The sequence below is a fragment of the Aulonocara sp. 'chitande type north' Nkhata Bay genome, linkage group LG8 (assembly GCF_057382095.1).
Source record: "Aulonocara sp. 'chitande type north' Nkhata Bay isolate Kocher_YH1m ecotype deep benthic linkage group LG8, A_spYH_male_GT1.1, whole genome shotgun sequence".
Classification (NCBI taxonomy): domain Eukaryota; kingdom Metazoa; phylum Chordata; class Actinopteri; order Cichliformes; family Cichlidae; genus Aulonocara; species Aulonocara sp. 'chitande type north' Nkhata Bay.
The window spans coordinates 23,278,945-23,302,261 of NC_141351.1; the positions used below are offsets into that span (position 1 = coordinate 23,278,945).

Below are 23,317 nucleotides of genomic sequence, written 5' to 3' on the forward strand. Positions count from 1 at the left end.
ACATCTGCAACACATCTGTTTGGCCCTAATATGTGATGTAAACAGAGTATACTGATTAGAATGAGGGTAATGCTCAGTGAAAGTAAATGTGATTCTATCCAGCTTGCTGATTATGCTAATGCAACAGCTAGTATTCCTGTGCAGACATGTGGCTTTTTCTTCATTTTTATAGCGCTGACAATCTCGGTCTGTTGTGAAGGCTTCTCCTCTTCCTGCCTTTGAGGAAGAGTTGTTAAATATCTATTAGACCCAAGTTCAACATGAACAACTCAGTTGCATTTGTGACCGCAGAGCAATGCAGACACACCAGCTTACAATGACATGGATTCAGAGCTGTAAAATAAATAAAAATTTGGTTAATTTTAAGTTTAACCGCAGTTTGAAGGTTACCAATCAATGAGCCAGGCTCCGAGAAAGATTCCTGAATATTAAGGCGGATGAATCTTGTCCATAAGTGTCAGAGTTCCAAAGCAGATTCCATTGCAAAGATCTCTGCCGGCTAAAGCATTAAAAATGAACAACAGACTTCTGTGGGCTGAATCTCTTCATCTGTAACCGGTTTTGTTTGGAGGTGGATTCTCCTTCGCTCTGTGGTGTTTACGTGTCTAAAAATGACATCTCTTCTATCCCAGCGAGGCCTCCTGTGCGGTGGCAGTGTTTAAATAGCTGTCTATATGTCAGCGGAGATGTTTGAACTGGATTGCCTGCCTCTCTGCGGATCTCCTCCGCAATCTGCTCCTCTGACCACTTTTGTTCGGCTGCTTCGGGAGCGCTGCAGCTGCTATTTTTGGAAAGGTAGTGGGAGGCTGTGGTCGCACCTTTGTACAGGATGCAGGTAAAGAGACGTTGAAATGGAGCTGCCTTGTTCTCGTTCTCTTTTGAATTTTTTTTCTTTTGCTTTTCATGCATCCAAAATGCAACATGTTCACAAGCATACATGTGATTTCTGCCTATACATACACTAATGTGTGCATTTTATCTGCCTGTCACTGTGTGTGTTTGCTGCCGAGAGAATGCAGGGAGGAAAGAGCATCGTGGTAGCTATGGAGTCGTATCCATGGTGCCGTAACTATGGCAACAAAGCTTGGAAAGCTGGCGACTTAATTGGCATCTCTGAGGCGCCGTGGAGCTGTGATCCAGAATAGCAACCCTTGACACACTAATGTTTCCTTCACATGCCAAACAACACTAGCGTCATCACTGAGGATGCAAACAAGCTGATCAATATCCCGTATTGTTTCCTGCCCTCCAGTCTGTGTGTGAGAATAAAAAGCACAGAATGTATGGAAGACTCAAACTACCAAAATCGAAATTGGAAAAGCCAATAAATAAAGAATAAAAATAAAAAACAAAAGAAGTTGTTAATTCATTTTAAAAACATGGAATAAATTCATATTAATTTTGTGTTTTAAATTAGATTTTTTCCACATTTGTTTTTATCATTTCAATTTTATTAATACAAATATTTTTGTAACTTTCTAAACGTAATTATTTTCTGTCTTTCCATTATTTTCTCCAAATTGATTTATCTATGAATTTCCTTTGTTTCTTTTTTGTTTTGAGGCCTTGTATGGAGGCCCAGTATGGGGGCCTAAAGCTGCCAATATGAAAAAAATAAACAACTACATAAATGATTATTTGTAAACAAAATAAGAAAAGAAATGAAGATGTGAGTTAAAAATAAGACTCTACTTTATTTATTCATTAGTATTTAGCTCAAAGATAAATGACTTACTAAAAAAATGACAGGCCATTACATGTATCAGAAACAATAAACAAAACAAATTATACATGATAATATTATTATTGATTTATATTGATTTATATTTTTGTATTAAAAATATAAGCTAAAAGGATATCTTTAAAATAGTTTAAATAAATAAACTAATGTTCAATTTATTCAATTTATCAACACAATAATAAAGTTAATAATAAGGTCATTTGTTTTTAAAAAATGATTATTTTTTTATATTATTTATTATTTTATTATTCTTTCATGCATTTACATCTGCACAGAAGACATCACCGACAGCTTAGCTCCCCATTTGAGGCAACCAATAAATAAATAGGTAATTATAAAAAAATTGCACATCAGTAAATTTAATCATATCAATTCCAAATATACTGAAATACTGAATGATTTATTAACCAATTTATATATTTCTTTATTTTTTAAAAATTGGGTACATTTGGTCCTCCACAGATGGGAAACCATAATGAATTAAAAACAGCTTAAGATAATAATATTTACATTAGGTCAATTTAAAAAGACTTACAATGTCCACTGCAGCTTCTGGTTCTTGATTGAGTTGTAGAGAGCCTGTAGAGGAAACAAGAAAATCACATTTAGGAAAAATATTAGCAGTGTACAGGTGGACAATTGATCAGATAATGCAGCGCGCGAGTAAAACACATAGGCAGGTTTGTGGTGGTTTTCTGTGAAAACTGCGCAGTAAGCAAGCTGGCTTTATTCAATAAACTGTGGTCAGAGAAATGGCATCCCTTTTCATGCTGCTCAAACTTCCCTTTGCATGAGCTTTACTCATTTTCTTAGCCACACAATCCATCGATCATCCAATCAGTCAGCCACCATCACCACTGCATCAGTAACAAAGCCATTATTCGCCAAGCACCCAGGCCTTTCAATGAATGGACGGGCAAATCAATCAGCCAATAAATAATTTAGACATATGCATCGACCCACATGGAGGAAATTTAAGTTACAGTCTGGGAGCAAAAAGCATAACAAAGACATTAGATCACCGCAACTAACCAGGCCTTCAGTATTTGTAATGTGATGAGTGGAATTTCTCTTTTTATTGGAAAGAGTTTGTACCAAACTCAACATAATGAAACTTGTTGGGAAAGAGGAGCATAGGCAATGCGAACAAATAAAATCCAATAAACCCAAATAAATTATAAGCACATATTTCAAATGTTTACTGGTTACAATTTTTCTTATTTTTTTATTGTTGTAAAAAACAAAATTCTTGACTAAATAATTTTATTTACTCACATAATAAGTGACACGCAAACTCTTTCTACACAAACAGGAGTTGAGCACAGGTATTTTAACTGTAATGACATCACATCAAGTAACCAACTATCAATGGGCCAAAATGACTCATTTGTAGGATTTATGCACCTGTAACACCTTATATAAGCATGGCATCAATTTAACTAATTTATATCCACTAAGTGTTCATCATGATACATCATTATCCATAATGAAGGTGCCTAGCAACCATCTAACAATGAGCTAAAATCACAGACAAACAGTACCCTAGCAGGGACTCACACCTCTGATTTGCACTGGGGATGTGTCATGGGTTTGAAATGTGGTTATGTTTATTTTTCATTCTGCTCCCTCTACCCTGTTATCAGTTTTACTTCCCATCTCTGCTTTTATCTTTTATTGTCGCTCCTTTTTTCAATTAGTCAGTGTAAATACACAAACTGTGTAGCTCTTCCCATTTTCTTCCCCAGTCTTTATTCATAGTTCCTTCAGGAAGACTTTCATTAGCTTACTTTCTTATTTTAATGGGCTCCTAAAATAAGGGCAGGAATTTTAACATGTCTTATTTAATCCATTTTAGGTACCTAGTGAATGTATGCGAGTACGCGTTAAAATAGAGAAATGTTATTAAAGCTTGGTGTTACTCAAAAAAGGCTTCTAGGTTTTCTCAAATTTGTCAGACCTTTGACGCCCCTGCTAACTGTTTACCTGAAAACTTCTGTTTCTTCCTGATTACATTTTTGGGTTTAGGATTTTACATTTCCTGGATTTAGGTCCTTTTCCTTCCTGATAAATGTGATAAATCTAAGCAAAAATTGTAGAGAAAAAAAATCCAGAGAAGTGTTTTGTATCCGTTTGCTTGCTGATTCTCCACATCCTTTGCACCAGTTATCATTTTTAGGTCATTACTTCCTCTCACAGCAAACACAGTCTTTTACTTATATTATCATCATGATCAGCACAAGATGAAAACAAAAAACAGAGGCAAAGATGGGTTTTAATGAGGGATGCGGTCAGCTGCTGCTTCTCTGATCTGAGAGTCGGCACATTTGGCTTTAGTTTCCTCAAAATCTGTAGTGACAGTCAGGACCATTAGACACTTCTCCTTCAGCTCCCCACACACCTCAATGACATCGGCCTCGGCCAGCTGAATGTGACACATAGCAGCTTAGTTTCACAGCCGGGCTGCTGCAGAGGAGCGGGGTCAGAGGAGGCAGCAGGAGGCCATCGGGCTGTAGAGTTTAAGGCAGTGAGTGCAGCTGAAAGACAGATGTGCCGGCTGAGGTGATGGAGAGGACACTTACGGGCAGTTCATCTCTGAATTCCTCGTGGATCAATACCACGCGTCTTCTTAAGAAACCTCAAACTAAAACCAGTTTCATTACACATATTAAGCCGCTGGTTGTCACTCACGTTTTAGACTTTCAACCTAAACCGACTTAATGATGGTGTTTGATTCAGTGATCTAATCAGATTCATTCGCAGCTTTGAAACTGGGCCTAATCACAAATACTTCCAGAGTGCCATGAATATTGATGACCACCCAGAGGAGACCGTTACAGATTTAGGTCTGTTTTGCTCCTGCTGCTGTAAAACTCTCGAGTTATGTTTCAAACTTAACTGCGCTCATGCATTTTAATAATCACGACAGACAGGGAAGATCTTCCTGGGATGCCCGAGTAGGAGACAAACTGCTACGGTAGCAAAAATCCGACCAACATCAAATATTAACAGTGAATTTGTAAGCAGTAAAAGTGCAGTGATGTGACTGCAGAAGTTTACGTGTACAACTGAGGAAAACTGCTTGTTTTCAAAAGATTCAAAATGCTGACAACAAAAGGACATGCATGTGTCATTCCCATGGTTACAAAATACTAAAAATTAGAGGTTTCAATCACTCAACAAAGAGTTTTGTTGGTTTTGTCCTTAGCCAGTAATAGAGCCAGGTTTGGACTTTCTTATTAAAAAGTAAAATGATTCTGTTTTTCTCAAAGATCTGGATCAGAGGTATTTCATATCAATATTTCACTTCTGATGAGCTTTTAAATCTTATTCAGTAACATATAAGGCTGTTATCTACCCTCTCATTTGGTTCTGAATAAGTGTAGTATGGTGAAAAGGAGATTTGAAAGTATTTTTCATTATAATATCCCAAGATTTCTCATTTAGGGTCACGCTTGTGGAACTTTTAGTGAGTAAATCTGAAGAAATTTCAAAAATAGCCTGGAGCTTCAAGTATGCGTAATATTCTACATTTGCCTCCACTTCAGCATAGCTCTGATTTGCATGCTGCATGTGCAGAAACTGTGTCACAGCTGAGTCTATTTGGTGAGTTATTTCTGAAGAATATGTTTTATTTGTATTTTCCCTGATTGTAAATCCTGAGGGATCGACGGTATTGAGAGTCATTGAGTCTGAAGGCTTACTCAGACAAAGATGGATGCTCGTCACCTTCACCTACTTGCTCCATCAACGTCACCAAGTGGCAACAGATGAGAGCCATTAGCCTTGAGTGATGGCGTTAAGCGGCGCCCTGTACTGAGCCATGCTATACGTGATGTCGGGTCTGGCAGAAATCCAACCGCCTTCATCAACCGCTCTGCACTCCACATGTATACAAGCAGCACAGGTGGTAAATCAAACAGTAAACACACGCTCTCTCAGATATAGGGGTACAATAAAAGGCCGTTTCTGTCCCTACAGGTGCAATCTGCATAAATATACACACTCTGTAGGTAATTGCCAGACCTTCTCAGGGCAAAAAAAGGACACACACATATTTCTTACCATTTCAAGTACATATTTGAACACTTTGCTTTAGATTTAAAGGTGTAATATCAGGAGGCGACGTATAGAAATAGGCATAAAATCCTTGATATCTATTTGGATAACTTCTAGTACAGTTTGAGCTGTCTGTACGACTAAAAAAAGTCGTATGCAACTAAAAGTTTATGAATGAATAAGAACAAAAATATATCTAAAAAAAATAATAGGAATCCCTGGGCCAAATGCAGTCCATCCTTTAATCCATCCATTAAGGTACAAACCACAAGGGTACAAGTAAGTACGCCAGTCAAGGGTGCAATGGGAGTATCTTAGAGGCTATAGCGAAGTTTTACCCCGTCAGATATACAATTAGCTAGGCTTTTATCAGCTTTCATAAACTGGATTTTTTCATCCAGCTCATATATCATGAGAAAAACAGAAAAAAATACTTGAAATAATAAATAAAGACATACATTCCTGGGTACCCACGTGCCCAATTTTGGACATCAAGGTGCAAAACTGTCATCAAAAGTTCAGGATTTCTGTGAGTTCCAAACAATCTGGGTACAGTTAAATAAGCTGCTGTGCTCGAAATGTATAATCAGCAAGGCTGCTATAAACTAGCCAGTGTTCGTCTATCGGCCCTGATTGAGCTTCCTGTCATCGACTTTCTGAGAAAATTAGACTTCATTTTAGATTGTTATTAACCCCAGATAGAGTAAATAATTTCTTTCTGAGAACAGTTTAATAGAACAAAAGTTATATATTCGAATTGTCTGAACTGACGGTTAGGATTGAGGTCTTGGACCATCAAGTATAATTACATACGAAGCCCTACATAGCCAAGCTCTTGTTTATATAATATACCTGCTGAGACCTTATTCCAGCGACCTCTCTAACAGCTGATTGGGGCCCTTTAAATGTTTCACTTTCTTACTTTAAATCGAGCTTTTGCAGCTGCAGAATTAATCAGATTTCAAACAACTGCTTAAAATGTATTTTATAGGTTAACTGTAACGACTCCCACTTTCAGACCATTTCTTCTGCTTAAACATGTGTGTGCATGTACTCTATGTTCACATCCTTAATGTGTTTTCTCAAATCTGCTATGTTTGAAAGACAAATAAAGTTATTACCGATATTTGCTGTACAGTGCAGGTTTAGGCTGTAAACAGATGTGTGGCTTTGAATGGCACTGAGCACTTGTGACATGAGCATGAAATGGAAAAATGATTCATCTCTTTTGTGCTGCAGAATACATCATTTTAAATGAACAGCATGGTTTTAAGTACCTTCCTCCTCTTCCTGGCCTGTGGGTGGTTCTGTCCGTCCTGAGCTTTGCCCAACAGGTCTGGGAATACCAGGGGTTTGAGTGAACGCGAGCGCGGGGTTCTGGGATACCGGAACGGGTCCATCATCCGGAAGTCCCTGCCGTATCGCACGGTGCAAAGAGAGCGTGAGCGCAGGCGCCCCGCCGAGTGCAAGCTGTTGACACCAATCATGGTGACGGATTACACAGAAGTGTCTGAAGATCAGTGGAAACCAACCCAGATGATTCAATTCTTATTTTTAAGTCTTGCAGAAACCACGCTTCTTAAAAAATAAAAAGAGTAAAAAAGTTGATCCGAGTGTGAAATGAGGTGCTGGATGGAGTCCAGTAGACGCCGCGAGTGCCAACAGACAGCTGGGAGCGAATTCAGCTATTACAGATAGCAGCCGGCGATCAGCAGAGGCCGCGGAGGGAGGCAACACATCATCAAGCTGCTGTCAAGTGAGTCAACAGCATCGGCAGACCGTGCTCTCAGCAGGCATCAAGCCCCAACGGTCTCATCCCTGGATGTCTTGATCAACACTCACCAGGCCCACCTGATGCTGAATTATTGATAAGACAGCCATGTATTATATATCCTGTGAGGAGGAAACCAGGCTCCCTGATGCAGGTGAGAAGCAGTCACAACTTTTACCTGGATTGTCTTTTAAAGATTGAAGGGAAAAAGCTGCACCAAGGACATAAAGTGCCTCTCTCTGCAGCAAACAAGACAGTGGCAGCAGGTTACAGGCATGAATCCTTAAACATGCACTCAAAAAACAAAACAAAAAAAACCACACACACAAAAGAAACCAAAGCTGACACTCTCACAGATGGCAGAGGTGAGAACGGACAGCCAGCGTGAAACAGATGGGCGCAAAATGTGGAAAATGTGGAGGTAGAAAACACACGAGGAGCTCTTTCTGCTCACGGGAACGCAAACACACTACAACAGAGGGAGACAGAGAGGGATGCGAGGGAGGGAGAGGGGGGGACGGCCGCCCTCGGACTTCAGAGCAGGGATTCCAAAGAGAGCCCTCGATTTCGTCACAAGTCCGGAGAAGCGATACAAACAGAATAAAATTCAGAATTCAGAATCGAGGGGCAGAAACGCAGCGGGGAGAAGACGGCACGGTCCTGTTGCTCCCGCTGTAAAATGGATACCGTCGGTTCAACAGTCACAGTGCCGACTCTCAGGTTTTCTCTCACTTCTTCCTCCTGCTCTGTCCATGAGTAGAGGTCCGCTGTCATCCTTTACTCCTTCATCCCCCCCTCCCCTCCAACTCTGCCGTCTGCGATCCACTTCTCTCAGTCAGTATTTTCTTTCACACTCTCTTCGCGCTGGTTTTAGCCTCTTCCCACCGCACATTCGGCGGGTGTGGGTGTCTGAGTGGAAAAAAACGCAGCTCTCCTGCTGCTGATGTCTTTCATGCCTTCCTTATCTTTCTTTGTTGAGTCCCAATTTTAGTCCTTTTCATCCAATGCTTTCCTTCTTCCCTTCTCCCCGCTGCTGCTGCCGCTGCTGCCACTGCCGCTGGAGGAGGTGGAGGAGGAGGAGGAGAGGAAGGCTGGCTGCCTGAATCGCAGAGCGAAAAAGACACTGATAGGGACAGTGCTCTCTCTCTCTCTCTCTCTCTGCCTCTCCCTCGCTCTTGCTTCATCAATGCGTACCTCCCTCCCTCCTTTTCTCAGTTATCACCAGCAAATCACAGTCTTCCTACTGCCTCTTCCATGCGTACACGCTAGCAGGCGAGGTCATACACAAAGACACCTTTTTAAAAATATGTTTGGTCTGGCAATTAGTATGCAGTGGTGGTAAGGTGAGAGAAAAGAGGAACAGGTGCACAAAACAGTGAGGAGTTCAGGATTTTTAAGAAAAATAATTATTTGGCTCCGCGTCCTTGAAATCAGCATTAATAACAGGGGATTCGAGCATCACGACCTCTGCCTTTGAAAGCTGCTCAATCCACAAAGCACCAGACCTCCTCAGCTCCTCCTACAGGTGCTGCGCCCACAGGAAAATCAGTTAAGGCTCGGCCACCATGCGCTCCAACGAGCCTGGCTCCCGGTGTCTTGGTATGCACCAGGCTTCTTGAATCCTTGTTCACAAGTGTTCCCTTGAATCCTGGGAACACTTGTGTACGCCCTCCACCATGTTAAGCTTGTGATTCATTGATACTGAGGAGCTGGGCACTCAAGTAGTAGTAGTGCTACCTTTCCTCTTCAAAAACAGCCAATGGAGATGGTTCAACATCTGAACGTGACGCCTCCTGCATGCCTCCCAGATAAGGTGCCGGTCCTAGATCAGGAGTGGGGGGAACTCTCGGCCTCAAGGGCCGGTGTGCTGCAGGTTTTAGATATAACCCTAGGTGAGAACACCTCAATCAAATGATTAATTCATTACCAGGCCTCTGGAGGGCTTCAAGACATGTTGAGGAGGTCATTTAGCCATTTAAATCAGCTGTGTTGGATCAAGGACACATCTAAAACCTGCAGAACACCGGCCCTTGAGGCCTGGAGTTCCCCCACCCCTGTCCTAAATGGAGGAGACCCAGGGTATGCCGACGGTATGCCTCGGAAGATTATGTCTTGGCTTCAGTGTCCCAGAAGAGCATCAGCTTAGACCGGTTAGCAAAATAGCAGGAAACTGATGGATGGATAGACATACTTCTTTTATGTCTATCCATGAACATCAAGAACCCCACAGAACAGACTTTCTCTGATATATAAATAATAAGAGTTACTCAAACTTTATCATGGCCAAAGTTCCAATAATGAGGTCAGTGAATGTATAAACAATCCCTGCAAATCAGGTACGTTCTTATATATATATATATCAGATATTAAGCCATCATCGTGTTGCCTAGCAACCACCTACCAATGAGCTAAATGGGCTCATTTTTAACATTTATGCACCTGCAACACTCGTTCACTGCTATACCTTCCTTGGATCCAGTGTTCCTCACTTCACCTGTCAGTGGTCGTAATGTTATTCCTGATGCTGGTTCAGCATTTCGAAGTCATTGTCACAGTTAACTGCCAAACGTCCCTGCTTTCAGGAAAACTAACCTCAGCTAACATAAAATATTTAAAGCAACCAAACATAACCTTTGCAGTAACCCCAAAAGTGCCACATCAGGAGGCAAGTGACAACTACAAGTGATCTCCGAAGGCCTAAAAAAGACAAACATAAACCGTACTGTTTTTAGGCCAAGTGAAAGTAGAAAAGAAAAAGGAGGTGACACAGAAAACTGAGGATCTGACTAAAACCTTTGCTTAAAAGACAAATTAATTAAGCGCTTCCTAAAGACAGATTTGTCAACTGAAGTACGCACTTCAAACAGGGAACAGGGAAACAAAGGGGAAGATGACGCCGACATTAGCATAAGGAAACTAAGCACAAATATAACCATATGTTACAATTTACAGTAAGACAGTTTTCATGCAACCGAACTTCAATGTGAGTATTTTTTTTGCCTCTTTATCATTCAACCTAAATCCATCCCTGGCCTTACTCAGTCAAGGGCACAGAGCGGGCTAGCAGGCAGAATACTGGGTCAGTAATTACCTTTTTACAGGTTGTCATCTGGCTTACATACGGCCCGATCTGCTAGATTTATTGTGGTGATTGCAGCCTGATTCAGGTAACTAAGCAGCCAAAACAGTTGGGATTGAGGGCGTCCACTGTTGGAGTGAGGTTTTACAAAAGACTGTACAATAGTCAAGATATGGAAGCAGAATGGGTGAGAGAGTGGGTCCCATGCCTGGGAAGAGGGATGTGGAGTCAGATTGGGATGATCCCCATTCATGGGGATTACAGAAACCCCGACAAATGGGTGCAAAATCTCTGGTATGGAGACAAATGCTTGCCAGCATAGAAAGTAAACCCAAGAATTGCACCTGATAAAAAAAAAAAAGAGCTGCCATTGGTTCGGTAACATTAGACGATGTGCAAATATCCATCTGTTTTCTTCTGCTTATCCAATTGAGGGTCGTGGGGGGCGGGGCTTATTATAGCTCCCATAGGGTGAGAGGTGGTATGACCTGGACTGGTTGCTTTCCTGTCGCAGAGTCAACAAAGACAGACAGACAATCACTTGCACCCAGATAGACACCTATGAGAATTTAAAATCACCAGTTAACCTAACCCCACTATCTGCATGTCTTTGGATTACGGGAGAAAGCCAGAGTACTCGGAGAGAACCCACCCAAACATGGAGAGAACATGAAAACTTGCACAGACTCCAGACAAACTCCTGGACGAATCCATGGTGGATTCGAACCCAGGATTTTCTTGTTGTGTAGGTCAGACGCCATGCTGCCCAGATTGTAAATAAACAGGAAAAATGAGCTTCCTGTAAAGAATGGCTGAGCTCACAGTTAGGATAAGGAGCTCAGAGATTCAGAGGGATACAGATGAGCTGGTTCAAAAATCTCCTGGACGCTCAACTGGAAGGAGGCCCTGAGAACTGGAAGTGCTGCTGGGCAGAAGGACGACTGGAATATCTGCTTAGTGTGCTGCCACTGTGACTTCACATAAACCAAAGATAATCAATGGATGAATGCATGAATGGATGGCTGATTTGCTGGGTTGAACGTACCCTAGGACTAGATTTTTTAGGCAGTGGTCACAGCCCTAATCTATTTGTGTTTTAGATTATTACTGAGTTTGAGAAGACTGGAGCATCTGGCACAACAGATTAGCACCACCGTGCTTCACATCGCAACAGTCAGGTATACAAACTTAGGTTCTGATGGACAGGTTTGTTAGACAGCTTGCATTCGTCGCCAGAAAGACAGGTAAGAAAATATTGGATGAAACGGTTGTGTTTGTTGTTTTAAATACTTAATGCGCTGTGTCCTCCTGCCCTTCTCTACCTCATGCTCTCTGTTAAATTTAAAATTTTACAATAAAACTCTTACTTTTGCTGTGGTTGTTTCTCTTCTTATACCAAGCATGAACAAAGATGGACACAAATAAAAAAAGACTGTTCCTCTCTCATGACCAGCATCTGTCTTTTGACATCAGGGTGGACATTTTGGTGAGCTGAGATGTGAGTGGTGTCCCTCGGGCGCCTGCAGCTCGATCAGGAGGAAGAGGAATGGTAGGAGCTCCGGGGGAGCAGAGCTAACCTTTGCCTGCAGAAAGCAAGCACCCTGCATCAAAACAACAGCCTGCTGCAGGAGGAGGTAAAAGCTTCTATATTTTCTCTTTGCAGACCTCCTTCTGACTATTATCCATTCTTTTTGCTGTATATGGTTGGGAGCAACTTGAGAAAACCATCAACCTTGAATTACTCCAGTGATGGCGGGTCTTGTCAGGTGACTTTACGCTAAAGAAGAAGGGAACGCCTGCTTACCGAAAGCAAACCAAACTGTGTAAACATCTAAACAAATGTGGTATTTTTAGTTACCTTATCCCCTCCTCACCGTTTCTCCTGCCTGCTGTCAGTCTCCCCCTCTCCTTCTCTCCTTCTCTCACTCAATATTTCACATCCTGTCTAAATCTCTCCTTCTGTCCCTCACGGAGAGTCCAGACAGCTCAGGGAGAGGGGGAGCGCTTCCTCAGCCACATGCCTCCTCTGACCTAAGCAGCTGTCTCTTCTTTACACTCTGCCTTTCTTTTTTCCCACTTCATCTTTCTCTACCCCTTTTCCCTCAGCAGCGCTACATTTCAAAGTTATTTTTGGAGTAAAAACTGTGAGAGATTTGTACCGATCAGTGTGTCTTTGCTGTCGAATGTGAGGCTGAGTGTGGCAGGTGTTGGCAAAAGGAACATTCGTTTATCCCGGACGTTACGAGCTTGAAAACATTGTCTTGTTTTTCTTGATTTACCAGGGGGGGGTTGACAAATATCCGTAAGATTACAAGAGATCTATTCAGCTCATTTCCAGCGATATATTTTTATTTTTGGACCCGACAAGCTGTTTTCACTCATATCCTTTTAAGCCAACTGTCTCCTGATTGGCTGCCCCTCACAAACAGAAGAACAGCAGGTGGGGTGGGGCTTCTGAGATCCAATAAACTGTGCAAAGCTAAGTGTTTGTAGCAGTCTGAAGCCCGAGCTTTTGCCTCACATGGACTACTTGCACACACGCAGACCTCAGTGGAAGCTTTGGTCGTGTTTAATTTGAATATGAGCCATAACAGAAGTATGTATATGACAGATAAATAAGCTCAGCAGAGCCAGTTAAATATACAGAACCTGTCCAGTAGTGGATTTTTGTTCAGTTTCCGAAACCAAATATCAGAAAGAGAAAATGATTGCATGCACAATTTACCATGAAAATGCTGCTTAACTCCACTGTCTGCTGAGCTGTGATGCTATTCTGCAGCACAAACTATGTGACAGCAGCATTTCTAATCAAATTACCCCACATTCTTTTTCTGCACAATGCTGCTCACTGGAAGCTGTTGTCTTCGCTCTTCTGTCTAAAGCCTGTAATGAAAGTGGAACAAGGGTTCCCTCCTCGTGAAATCAGCTGCAAAATCAACTAAATGAATTAATTTAGTTGATTTTAAGCGATCTGGGGGCTGCAAATGTTCTGCCCGAACAATAATGCCTGCTTGGCCTGACATGAGTGTGATGGGTGTCATGGAGTATAAGTTTAAGTTGTACTTTGCTGTTTATCTCAGCTGATACACTCTTGCAAAAGAGGGTTATTTTTAACATCAAGAGTCGCTGTTTCCTGCTTAAATAAAGGTGAAAATTTTAATTAATCTTAATTAATGTTGCTTTATATTTAACAAAATAAGAAATGAAACTGACCCACACCTGGCTAATAGCAAAAAGCAGATGTGCTTCTCTGTTATTCTTGATTGACCTTCCAAATCCCCCTTAAAATCACAGTCAAATCATAAATCATGTGATCATGTGGTCGTAAGTTAAGTTTTCATAAGCTTATATTTTCTGTCATATGTTTTTTTAAATTACCAGAATATAAGATTATATTGTATTTAGCAGGTTTCAGGTAAATATCTGTTGCACAGGTATACAGTGGCTTTCAAAAGTATTCGGCCACCTTGAACTTTTCCACATTTTGTCACATTACAGCCACAAACATGAATCTATTTTATTGGAATTCCAGGTGAAAGACCAACACAAAGTGGTGCACACGTGAGAAGTGGAACAGAAATCATACATGATTCCAAACATTTTTTACAAATAAATAACTGCAAAGTGGGGTGTGCGTAATTATTCAGCCCCCTGAGTCAATACTTTATTGAACCACCTTTTGCTGCAATTCCAGCTGCCAGTCTTTTAGGGTCTGTCTCTACCAGCTTCGCACATCTACAGACTGAAATCTTTGCCCATTCTTCTTTGCAAAACAGCTCCAGCTCAGTCAGATTAGATGCACAGCGTTTGTGAACAGCAGTTTTCAGATCTTGCCACAGATTCTCGACTGGATTTAGATCTGGACTTTGACTGGGCCATTCTAACACATGGATATGTTTTGTTTTAAACCGTTCCATTGTTGCCCTGGCTTTATGTTTAGGGTCGTTGTCCTGCTGGAAGGTGAACCTCCGCCCCAGTCTCAAGTCTTTTGCAGACTCCAAGAGGTTTTCTTCCAAGATTGCCCTGTATTTGGCTCCATCCATCCTCCCATCAACTCTGACCAGCTTCCCTGTCCCTGCTGAAGAGAAGCCCCCCCAGAGCATGATGCTGCCACCACCATATCTGACAGTGGGGATGGTGTGTTCAGAGTGATGTGCAGTGTTAGTTTTCCGCCACACATAGCGTTTTGCATTGAGGACAAAAAGTTCCATTTTGGTCTCATCTGACCAGAGCAGCTTCTTCCACATGTTTGCTGTGTCCCCCACATGGCTTGTGGCAAACTGCAAACGGGACTTCTTATGGTTTTCTTTCTTATGGTTTTCTGTTAACAATGGCTTTCTTCTTGCCACTCTTCCATAAAGGCCAACATAGTTGTCCTATGGACAGATTCCCCCACCTGAGCTGTAGATCTTTGCAGAGACCGGCAGCTGGAATTGCAGCAAAAGCTGGTTCTACAAAGTATTGACTCAGGGGGCTGAATAATTACACACACCCCACTTTGCAGTTATTTATTTGTAAAAAATGTTTGGAATCATGTATGATTTTCATTCCACTTCTCACGTGTACACCACTTTGTGTTGGTCTTTCACGTGGAATTCCAATAAAATAGATTCATGTTTGTAGCTGTAATGTGACAAAATGTGGAAAAGTTCAAGGGGGCTGAATACTTTTGCAAGCCACTGTATCTTGTCAATAACATAAGCTAAGGTCAACTGTTTGCAATCTTGCTATATGTACAGCAGGTATGTTAGTAACTGCGATTCTTGCCATCTTGGCTGACTGCTCGCACTCACACTTGCTAAACTGTATTCCTTCCTTTTTCTCTTCACATTGATGCTGTTGGTTAATCTCCTTCAGTTTATCTGTATTCAATAAGAATAAATGTGCAGACTGCTTTTGTTTCTACTCGTCCTGCTCGGGCGCAGCACCTACATATGTCTGTTTACAGACTAGAAAAAGACAGCTGCATTATTTTCCTTGCAGCTGATCTATTAGCAATGAAAAGTAAAAATAGTGCAGCGCTAAGCACCGAACACAAGGGTCTCAAACTACTGACTGCAAGCAAATTTCTAAGGCTTCCCACAGGCTTTTCTTGGAGCAGGGCTGCAGAGATGGAGCCATTAAAATAAGATTAGTTCACATTAAAAAGAGACAACCGACAATATTTTATGTGTTTGTTCTTGCAAACAAAGTCCAAAACCAGTCAGTATGTCTCAAAGTCAGCTGCTGATTTCTGCCACAACTTTGGACCCAATCTGTCACCAACTGAGAGAAACTGAAATTCTTTGCATCTGACACATCGAAATGCTAAATAAGAAAGCAAACAACATCAGTGTGTCAGTGACACTGGCGTGGTTAAATTCTCAACATGCAACTCCACCAGATGTGCTGCATCAGAGCTGAAGCACAGCACGGCTGCATTCATTTTAATCACAGTGAAACCATGTGGCCTGTCACTTACAGTGTGCATCACTTGGAAACCTTCCTTAAAACAGCAGTAGGCTGCATTTTTAATAAGAGAGACAGCGTGATGTTGATACAGAGATATGATAAAAGTCTTTAAAAAGTAATATGTACTATATAAATTGCAAAATAATACAAAAAAAAAAAAAGACAAATGTGTGCACCATAGCGTTTCTTTCCACTGTGTGTTTGAGACAGCAGGATGGTGCATGAGTCAAAATAAACAGCAGCAGATTTAGTGAGTTTTAGTCTGACAACAGCAGCACAGATTATCAGAAAATATATCATTTAAAGTTTTACTTTAACCTTTATTATGAGCTAACTGTTGTTTCCACAACTGGACAATTCTTTCTGCCTCTGAGTATAAATTCCTCTGAAAATAAAGACTCGATGATGCAACAAAGAGAAGCAAATTCACCAAAAGCTTTTTTTCCCTCCTGTTTGCTATAAGTAACTTTATCCAGGTAGTTAAAACAGCAAACAGTGTCCTGTTGCCAGGAGATAAAAAGAAAGCAAAGACATAAGATGATAGAAACTGAATGAAGAGCGCTCTGGGACCAGCGTCAGTGCCAGAGCAATGGACTGGACTGGAAACCACCTTTGACAGAGATTTCAACTTACTTTGCGATTTGCTTAAAAAAATAAAATAAAATAAAAAATGCAGACACCTTAACAGCCTACACAAATTAAACATGAATAACTGCAACATGAACCCTTATGCATATAACCCTATATCTAAAATTGCCCAACTCTGGAGGACTAAACATTAAATGTTTTTGCACAGACAGAAGAGGGAGGCTGCACATGCATAGCTCTGCACACAAGGGAGACAAAGACACTCCAGGGACTCGTCACTTCCAGCCTAGAGAAAATAACTTCTGTATTCATATATAATGATTTAGCCTATTTATCTATCTATAAACAATGTAGTTGTTCTTTTAGAGTAATGCAACATGAATGGAACAAAGCCCGTGAGCTGATTCAGGCAGATAACTTGAGCTTTTCCTCGTATTACACACAGAGCAAAGACCAAAGTGTGCCGAACACACCCTCCAACATTTGTCGGTCTCTCTCTCTGACATGTCATCCATAGACCATATAAAAGATGGATGTAGCCACCGTGACGCCATCAGCTGGTTTGTGTAGTCCTGTGTGGAAGCTTCAGGCTTTTCCCTGAAACCGCAGATGATGAGCTACGGTTTCATGCTTACCGCTTGGATAACTCTCCAGCTAATTGGGTTTCTGACACTAATTGTGATCAAAATTTACAAAATAAACTTAATGTTTTATTCAGTATAATCAGAAACGGGCAATTTAGCCCATGAAATCCATCTATAATGATAGACTTTTATAAACCTGCGAATCCTTTTGCAGCCTGAGCAGTCGCCCCCTGCTGGTCATTAGAAATAATGCAGGTTTGAGATACTTTCAGACCTGAAAGCTGCATCTATTTTTCATACTGTCCATCACTCAGAGTAGATATTTACTCATCCTTCTCCATCAGCTATGTGTGCCATATTTGCAGGAAGTGATGAGGTTGGAGATGCCAGATTCTAACTGTATCCTGCTGCCATAATGAATCCTCTGAGTCTGACTGAAATCTAATAAACATGCAGGGAGTATGTGGAAAATAAGAGGGCAAGCGTTAGGGGTTGCTCATCCTTGAAGGGTGTGTAGTTAAAAATAGAAGAGGACAACCTGCTCCAAAGTTACACAGGTTTGAAATTCTTGACAGCTTTTACAAAATCACATGTGTTGCAATTTCAAAACTGCTGTTTTCTCCCCGTGCACCCTGTCCAGACGTGTAGTCGCACATGCAAACAGCAGCATCTGTCCTCAGAAAGGACTTGTTTGTCTTCGCCAGGCTGGCTCAGCCGCCGAGCGCCGGCACTACGGCGCTCCTGTGCAGATTTCAGACACATTTATCCATGAGCCAGACCGACAGCGGGGACATGTGAGAAAGATTTCTTCTCCCTCATTTACAAAAACAAATAAACCATCCATCTTTCCTCCCCGCAATCGATGCTTCCATGCAATCGATAACATCAGTGTACCTAATTACTGTTTGAAGAGCGTGGCTCGCTGCATGATTGAGCTCTACAACATTTTCATTTCAGCAGAATTTGTAAGCCACTGTATCTGCGGGCTGGTAACCTACTTCAGTGCATCATTAGCTCCCACTTCAAGCTTTGCGCCCTGAGCAGTGTTGAGAAGAGAGAGAGACTTAGAGGGAGTGCAAACCTATGTATCTCTGAGCCTCACAATAAAGGAAGAAAGCTTCCTCTGAAGCACAAGCTTGGGCCAGTAGCCAGAGCTTCAAAATCTGCAGGGAGCTACAGTAGCTACAGAGCCGCTATGCTTCCATGCAGGCTAGTATAGAGGGAACATGGAGTTCTCACTCTGGCACTCAGAGCACAAGTCTTAATCATTTCTTTTTGTGTTAATGGGCCAAATACAAACCACTTATCAGTCACGAGCACAAGTAGTCCAAATACTGCAGAACTGCAAAAACAACAACAAAGGCAAAAGATTCAACAGAGATGAGTCTTCTTCTTCTTTCAGCTGTTCCCTTAAGGCGACTCTGCAGCGGATCATCTGTCTCCATCTCACCCTATTCCTAGCATCCTCCTCCGTCACATCAGTCCTCCTTCACTGTTTTCCTCCTTTGTCCAATACATCCACTATAGCTCTCTGCACACATCCAAACCACCTTAGCCTTGCCTCAGCATGAGTTGTGATATAATCTCATATACTCGTGTTTAATCTTGTCTCCCCTGATCAAAACGAGTAAATTAATTAGGTGTAAATGTGAACAAATTATACCAATACGAAGGAGCCAAAATATATAGTTCAATTTTTAGGTAAAGCAATGATTTGTTATTTGCTGTTGGTCATTAATGAGACTACAGGCAATAGCTGGTTAGCTTAGCATCAACCCTGTTGGCTTTAACAGAAAGAAACAGGTGTTTTCCAGGAGGATCCCTTCACAGGGAAAATGTTTTGCTCTCCTATTTTAGCCTATTTCACAGCTCAAAACACAAGAAACTCTGGCCTGTTGGTGTGTTTCCTCAAAAATGTTTACTGCAAGTCATTTTGCAACATTTTAGCTCAACTGAAGTCCGATTGATTTGACCGTTCCCAAACATCACCTTCGTTCTTCTTTCTGACCGTTCGTTGGTAAAGCATCTTTTTGATTTGACAACTGTTCTTTTCAGGTTTTATTTCGGTTTTAACAAAAACATTTCTGATATTTCCTTTAAAATATGTATGCATAATTCAGAATGAATTCATCAATCAATGATTAAAAAAATCAGAAATCATCCCCTTAATTACCATGTTCACAGAGGAGACAGGCTATTAAACAAAATGCTGCTCATTTATCCTAAAAAGTTCTGTTTTGGTATCTGTTAAAAAAAAGTCTATATATGAACTTTACCTAATTACACACTGGCTGCTGTGTTGTTTTGGAGAGCAGTGGTTTCTCGTTGCAGCCCTGCCATGCGCTCCATAGCTGCTGCTGATGGTGGACTCCCCACTGGACTCGCAAACAAGTACATCAGACTTTTACTGGCCTACAAAAATGTAACTGCTAGGTTCATCTTTAAATATGTAGCACAATTTATTAGTAAATTTAAATGGAGCTATGAACAGCCAACTTTATGATGTTTATTGGTATTTTAAGGGGAAAGCACTTATTATAGGTGTCAGCCAGTTTGCTTCACGGTGAATTGATTGGCGGAAAAAACCATCATTGACCCGAATGAAGCCTGAAGCTGGCCAACCAGTTTGTTCAACAATAAATTGACTTCCATTTACATTGAAGCCTTTCTTTGGAAGCTGCGCCGAGCTCCTTTGTGACCTTCGCGGACTCTGACCTTGCTCTTGTGAAAACTTTTGTTGGTCGACCCTTTCCGTGGAATTCCCTTCAATTGTACAGTCAGTCTAACTGTTGCCTGGTGAACTCTAAACTCTCTTTTTCCTCACCAATCGACTTGACTCACACCATTATTCCCATCCTCAAACAACACCGGATCGTTATCTCACTGATCAGAAACACCTCATTCTACTTTCACTTTAAATTTAATCCTGCAGTTTGTCATTTTCCCCCCACAGAGAACGATATCAGTTAATTTAGGGAAAAGTATAATATGTTTTATTTTTATGTTTTATTATTTATGCAAAAGAATAAATATATATGATATATTTAATGTATATGAAATATATATGATATGTTACATATAATATAATAATATTATACAGAATGTCCAAGTTTTTCCTGCAACTACATGTGATAAAAAATTTATTCGTAACACTGCTGACTAAATTGACCGGCCTCTGTGCTCGAGCTGCGAGCACCCTGTCAAGCTGTCACATGCCCGCTGACTGAGAGCACAGCGCGGGCAACTCGGCGAGGAAATATCCTCTGGACTACATTTAGATAGTTTATGGGCTCATTACGAATCCCAGAACAAGACCACAATGATTGAGACAAATGAGCACCAGCTCTGCAATAGAAGCGTGTGCTGAAGCTGAATGCATTCATCCACCGTGTCACATGTTGGATCTAATAACGTGTGCGCATCAACATATTACCAGAGATCGTATCGACCAAACATTTAACTCAGCCTTTTACTCTTTTACTCTATCAGATTGCACAGACATACGGCCTGCAAACCAATACATGAATTACTGCTGCTCTGCTTAAGGCCTCAACCAATCAAAACAATAATAATAATAAAAAAAATACAGTAAATGCTAAAAAAAACCCCAACCTAACAATGTGATATTTGCCTGAAGCCTTTTAACATTCAAAAGGATTGGCTCATGTTTCCATTATACTTTTAAATGCTGTAAAAGCACTGAAATCAACCAAAGTAAGCAGCTTATTTAATGCAGGAATAGATATTTATATGTTCATTAAAACCTTGCATTACATTTGTCTGGGAGCTTTACTCGTGCCACTGATAGTCACTGCAGTTTGGGAACACCACCCCCTGATTTTATACCTGGTTAATGCCTTTGTTTCACGTAATCTCCTTCTTTATCTCGCCTCTTTCTGTGTCATTATTACTGTTGAAATGCAATAAAAATAAAATATCTTGACATAAAAAGGCTTTCGGGGAGTTATTGGTGTGCTGGAAAGTGTAAGGGCGGGCAGTGGAGCTGAGGCTTCGCACACTCACTTCAGGAGATTGCTCTATTCTGCTCCTCTATTGTGGTGGTAATGAGGAAACATATCATAGGGTTTAATCAAACGAGAGAAAGCGAGGGAGGGTCGAGAGGAGTAATTGAGAGAGAGAGGGAGAATCTGCGACAGTTACTGGGGAAGGCAGAGCCACAAAACAAGACAAAGAAAGAAAATAGAGGAAGAAATGAGTTAATTGACGATGAAAGAGGGAGTGTAGTCTACCTGAGGGAGAGAGGTGGAAAGAGGTGTCAGGGGGATGCAAAGCCTCACTCATTATTTTCCAGTCCACCAGGCAGCTGATTTCTGTTTCAGCCACAGGGCTAAAGTGGCTCAGTGCCACGTCAGTGTTTCTGCCCCTCGGAGTAAAGCTGCGACATATGGCACCATTTTAAAGAGTCACACTGTACTGCTCTTTATGAAGGCTCTCTTTTTGCTTATATTTCCCAACATATCTAAAATGTGTATGCCACTGCCTAAAAGTAATTAAAGGTACAAAATTCAGCTCTTTGTGCTAAAAAAAGAATATTGATCTCTGTGAGGTGACAGTATTTCTTATTGGAAAGCTGTTTAAATGATGATAAAGAGACACAATGTGACAAATGACAAAATATCTGTGCAAAGGTTGCTTTAAGTTGTAGTTTAAGATCCAACAGCTGTGGTAGCTAGCAGCTAGGTACTTCCATATTCACTGCACAAAGTACTGTGGAATCAGGATGAGATTTGCATATAATATGCACAAAGTATATTAATGACTATAGGATTCATTCTTGCTGAATTTCAGAACTCAGTAACATCTAAAAGTTTTAAACATATTTATGCAATTTGTAATTTATCACCTACATTTTTTGGCACTCTGCATCTTTAGCCGTGTTAGTTTTCTACAGCTGACCATTTTTTGACAAGAAATGGTTAAAGGTCTGGCCCCTGTACATTTTTGCTCACAGCTTTTTCCTTCTTATCCCTGTGAGTTTTCATGGTGCAGATGCCTATAAACTTGTGGTTGGGGTACTTCAGCATGCAGCTAGCCCTACAGAAAAGAAGTGAGAGTAAAATTAGACATGAGATTAAAATTAAGGCAGCGTGGATTACAATGACTTACCAAGTTCTACTTTTGATACCAGCTTTATATTGACTTGAGGTTGAAATTTAGCCACAGTAGCTTGCACAAAATCTGCTTAAATATTCCTGAATTCTATTGGCTAAATCCACAAAGAGCAGCAAATCTCTGGTCACAACCTATACACACAGAATACTATATATACTGCAGCTCACTATACAAATGATTGTGACTTATTTCTAAGTAATTTTTCCTCCGCACTGCACTGTTACATCCCATCTACTGGCTTCCCCACCTGCCAAATTCCACTTTAACCTTCAGATGAGAGGGTGGAGTGATAAGTTATCAGCAAAAGTAAGCAAGCCTGGTTAGAAAGGTGCATCCATAAATTGACCCGGTGCAACACACAGTAACAGATTTTTTGCTATTAAATGCTAAGAAACAAAACTAACAAACAATTTTATGGAAAAACCAGTTAAACCTGAAGATACAGCAAGGAAAGGTGGGCTCAAAAGGAGAAAAAGATGCCAGGAAAATAAAAAACTGTGGAAAAATAGAAACAAGCTCTGACCCTAGAACACCAAATGGAATACAGCACGTGTGCATGCTGAAAATTAAACTGAATGAGGGGTATCTCCAGCTGTGTTCTAATGTATTTACAGCAAATACAAACACGAGCACCAGGCACAAATGGGGAAATGGGAAAATAAGAAAATAAACGGAGGAAATGAGGAACACAGAGATGGTGGTGGGGAGGGAGAGGGAAGGTCATTTTGTACCAGGAAATGATGGTGCGATAACAGAGAAAAAGGGAGGACAGGAAAAAACAAGAAAGGAATGAGAGGCTACCGGGAACAGATACAGTAACTGTTTGTGAGCAAAACCTGAACGAGTTACAGTGTTTATTTAGTAAGAGATGCACTGACTAAAAAAAAATCGGTGGCACCAAAATTAAGACCTCC

The 23,317-nt window shown here is 41.0% G+C and overlaps 1 protein-coding gene across 2 annotated transcripts in view; it reads right to left on the reverse strand.

Annotated features, from left to right (window-relative positions):
• Window positions 1-23,317, reverse strand: part of LOC147323807 (uncharacterized) — a 99,849-nt gene that overhangs the window by 23,410 nt on the left and 53,122 nt on the right. For both annotated transcript variants that reach the window (XM_086304401.1, XM_086304403.1), the window contains exon 11: window positions 2,277-2,320. In XM_086304401.1, coding sequence (XP_086160527.1) covers window positions 2,277-2,320 — 44 coding nt within the window. The remainder of the gene's footprint in view (window positions 1-2,276; window positions 2,321-23,317) is intronic.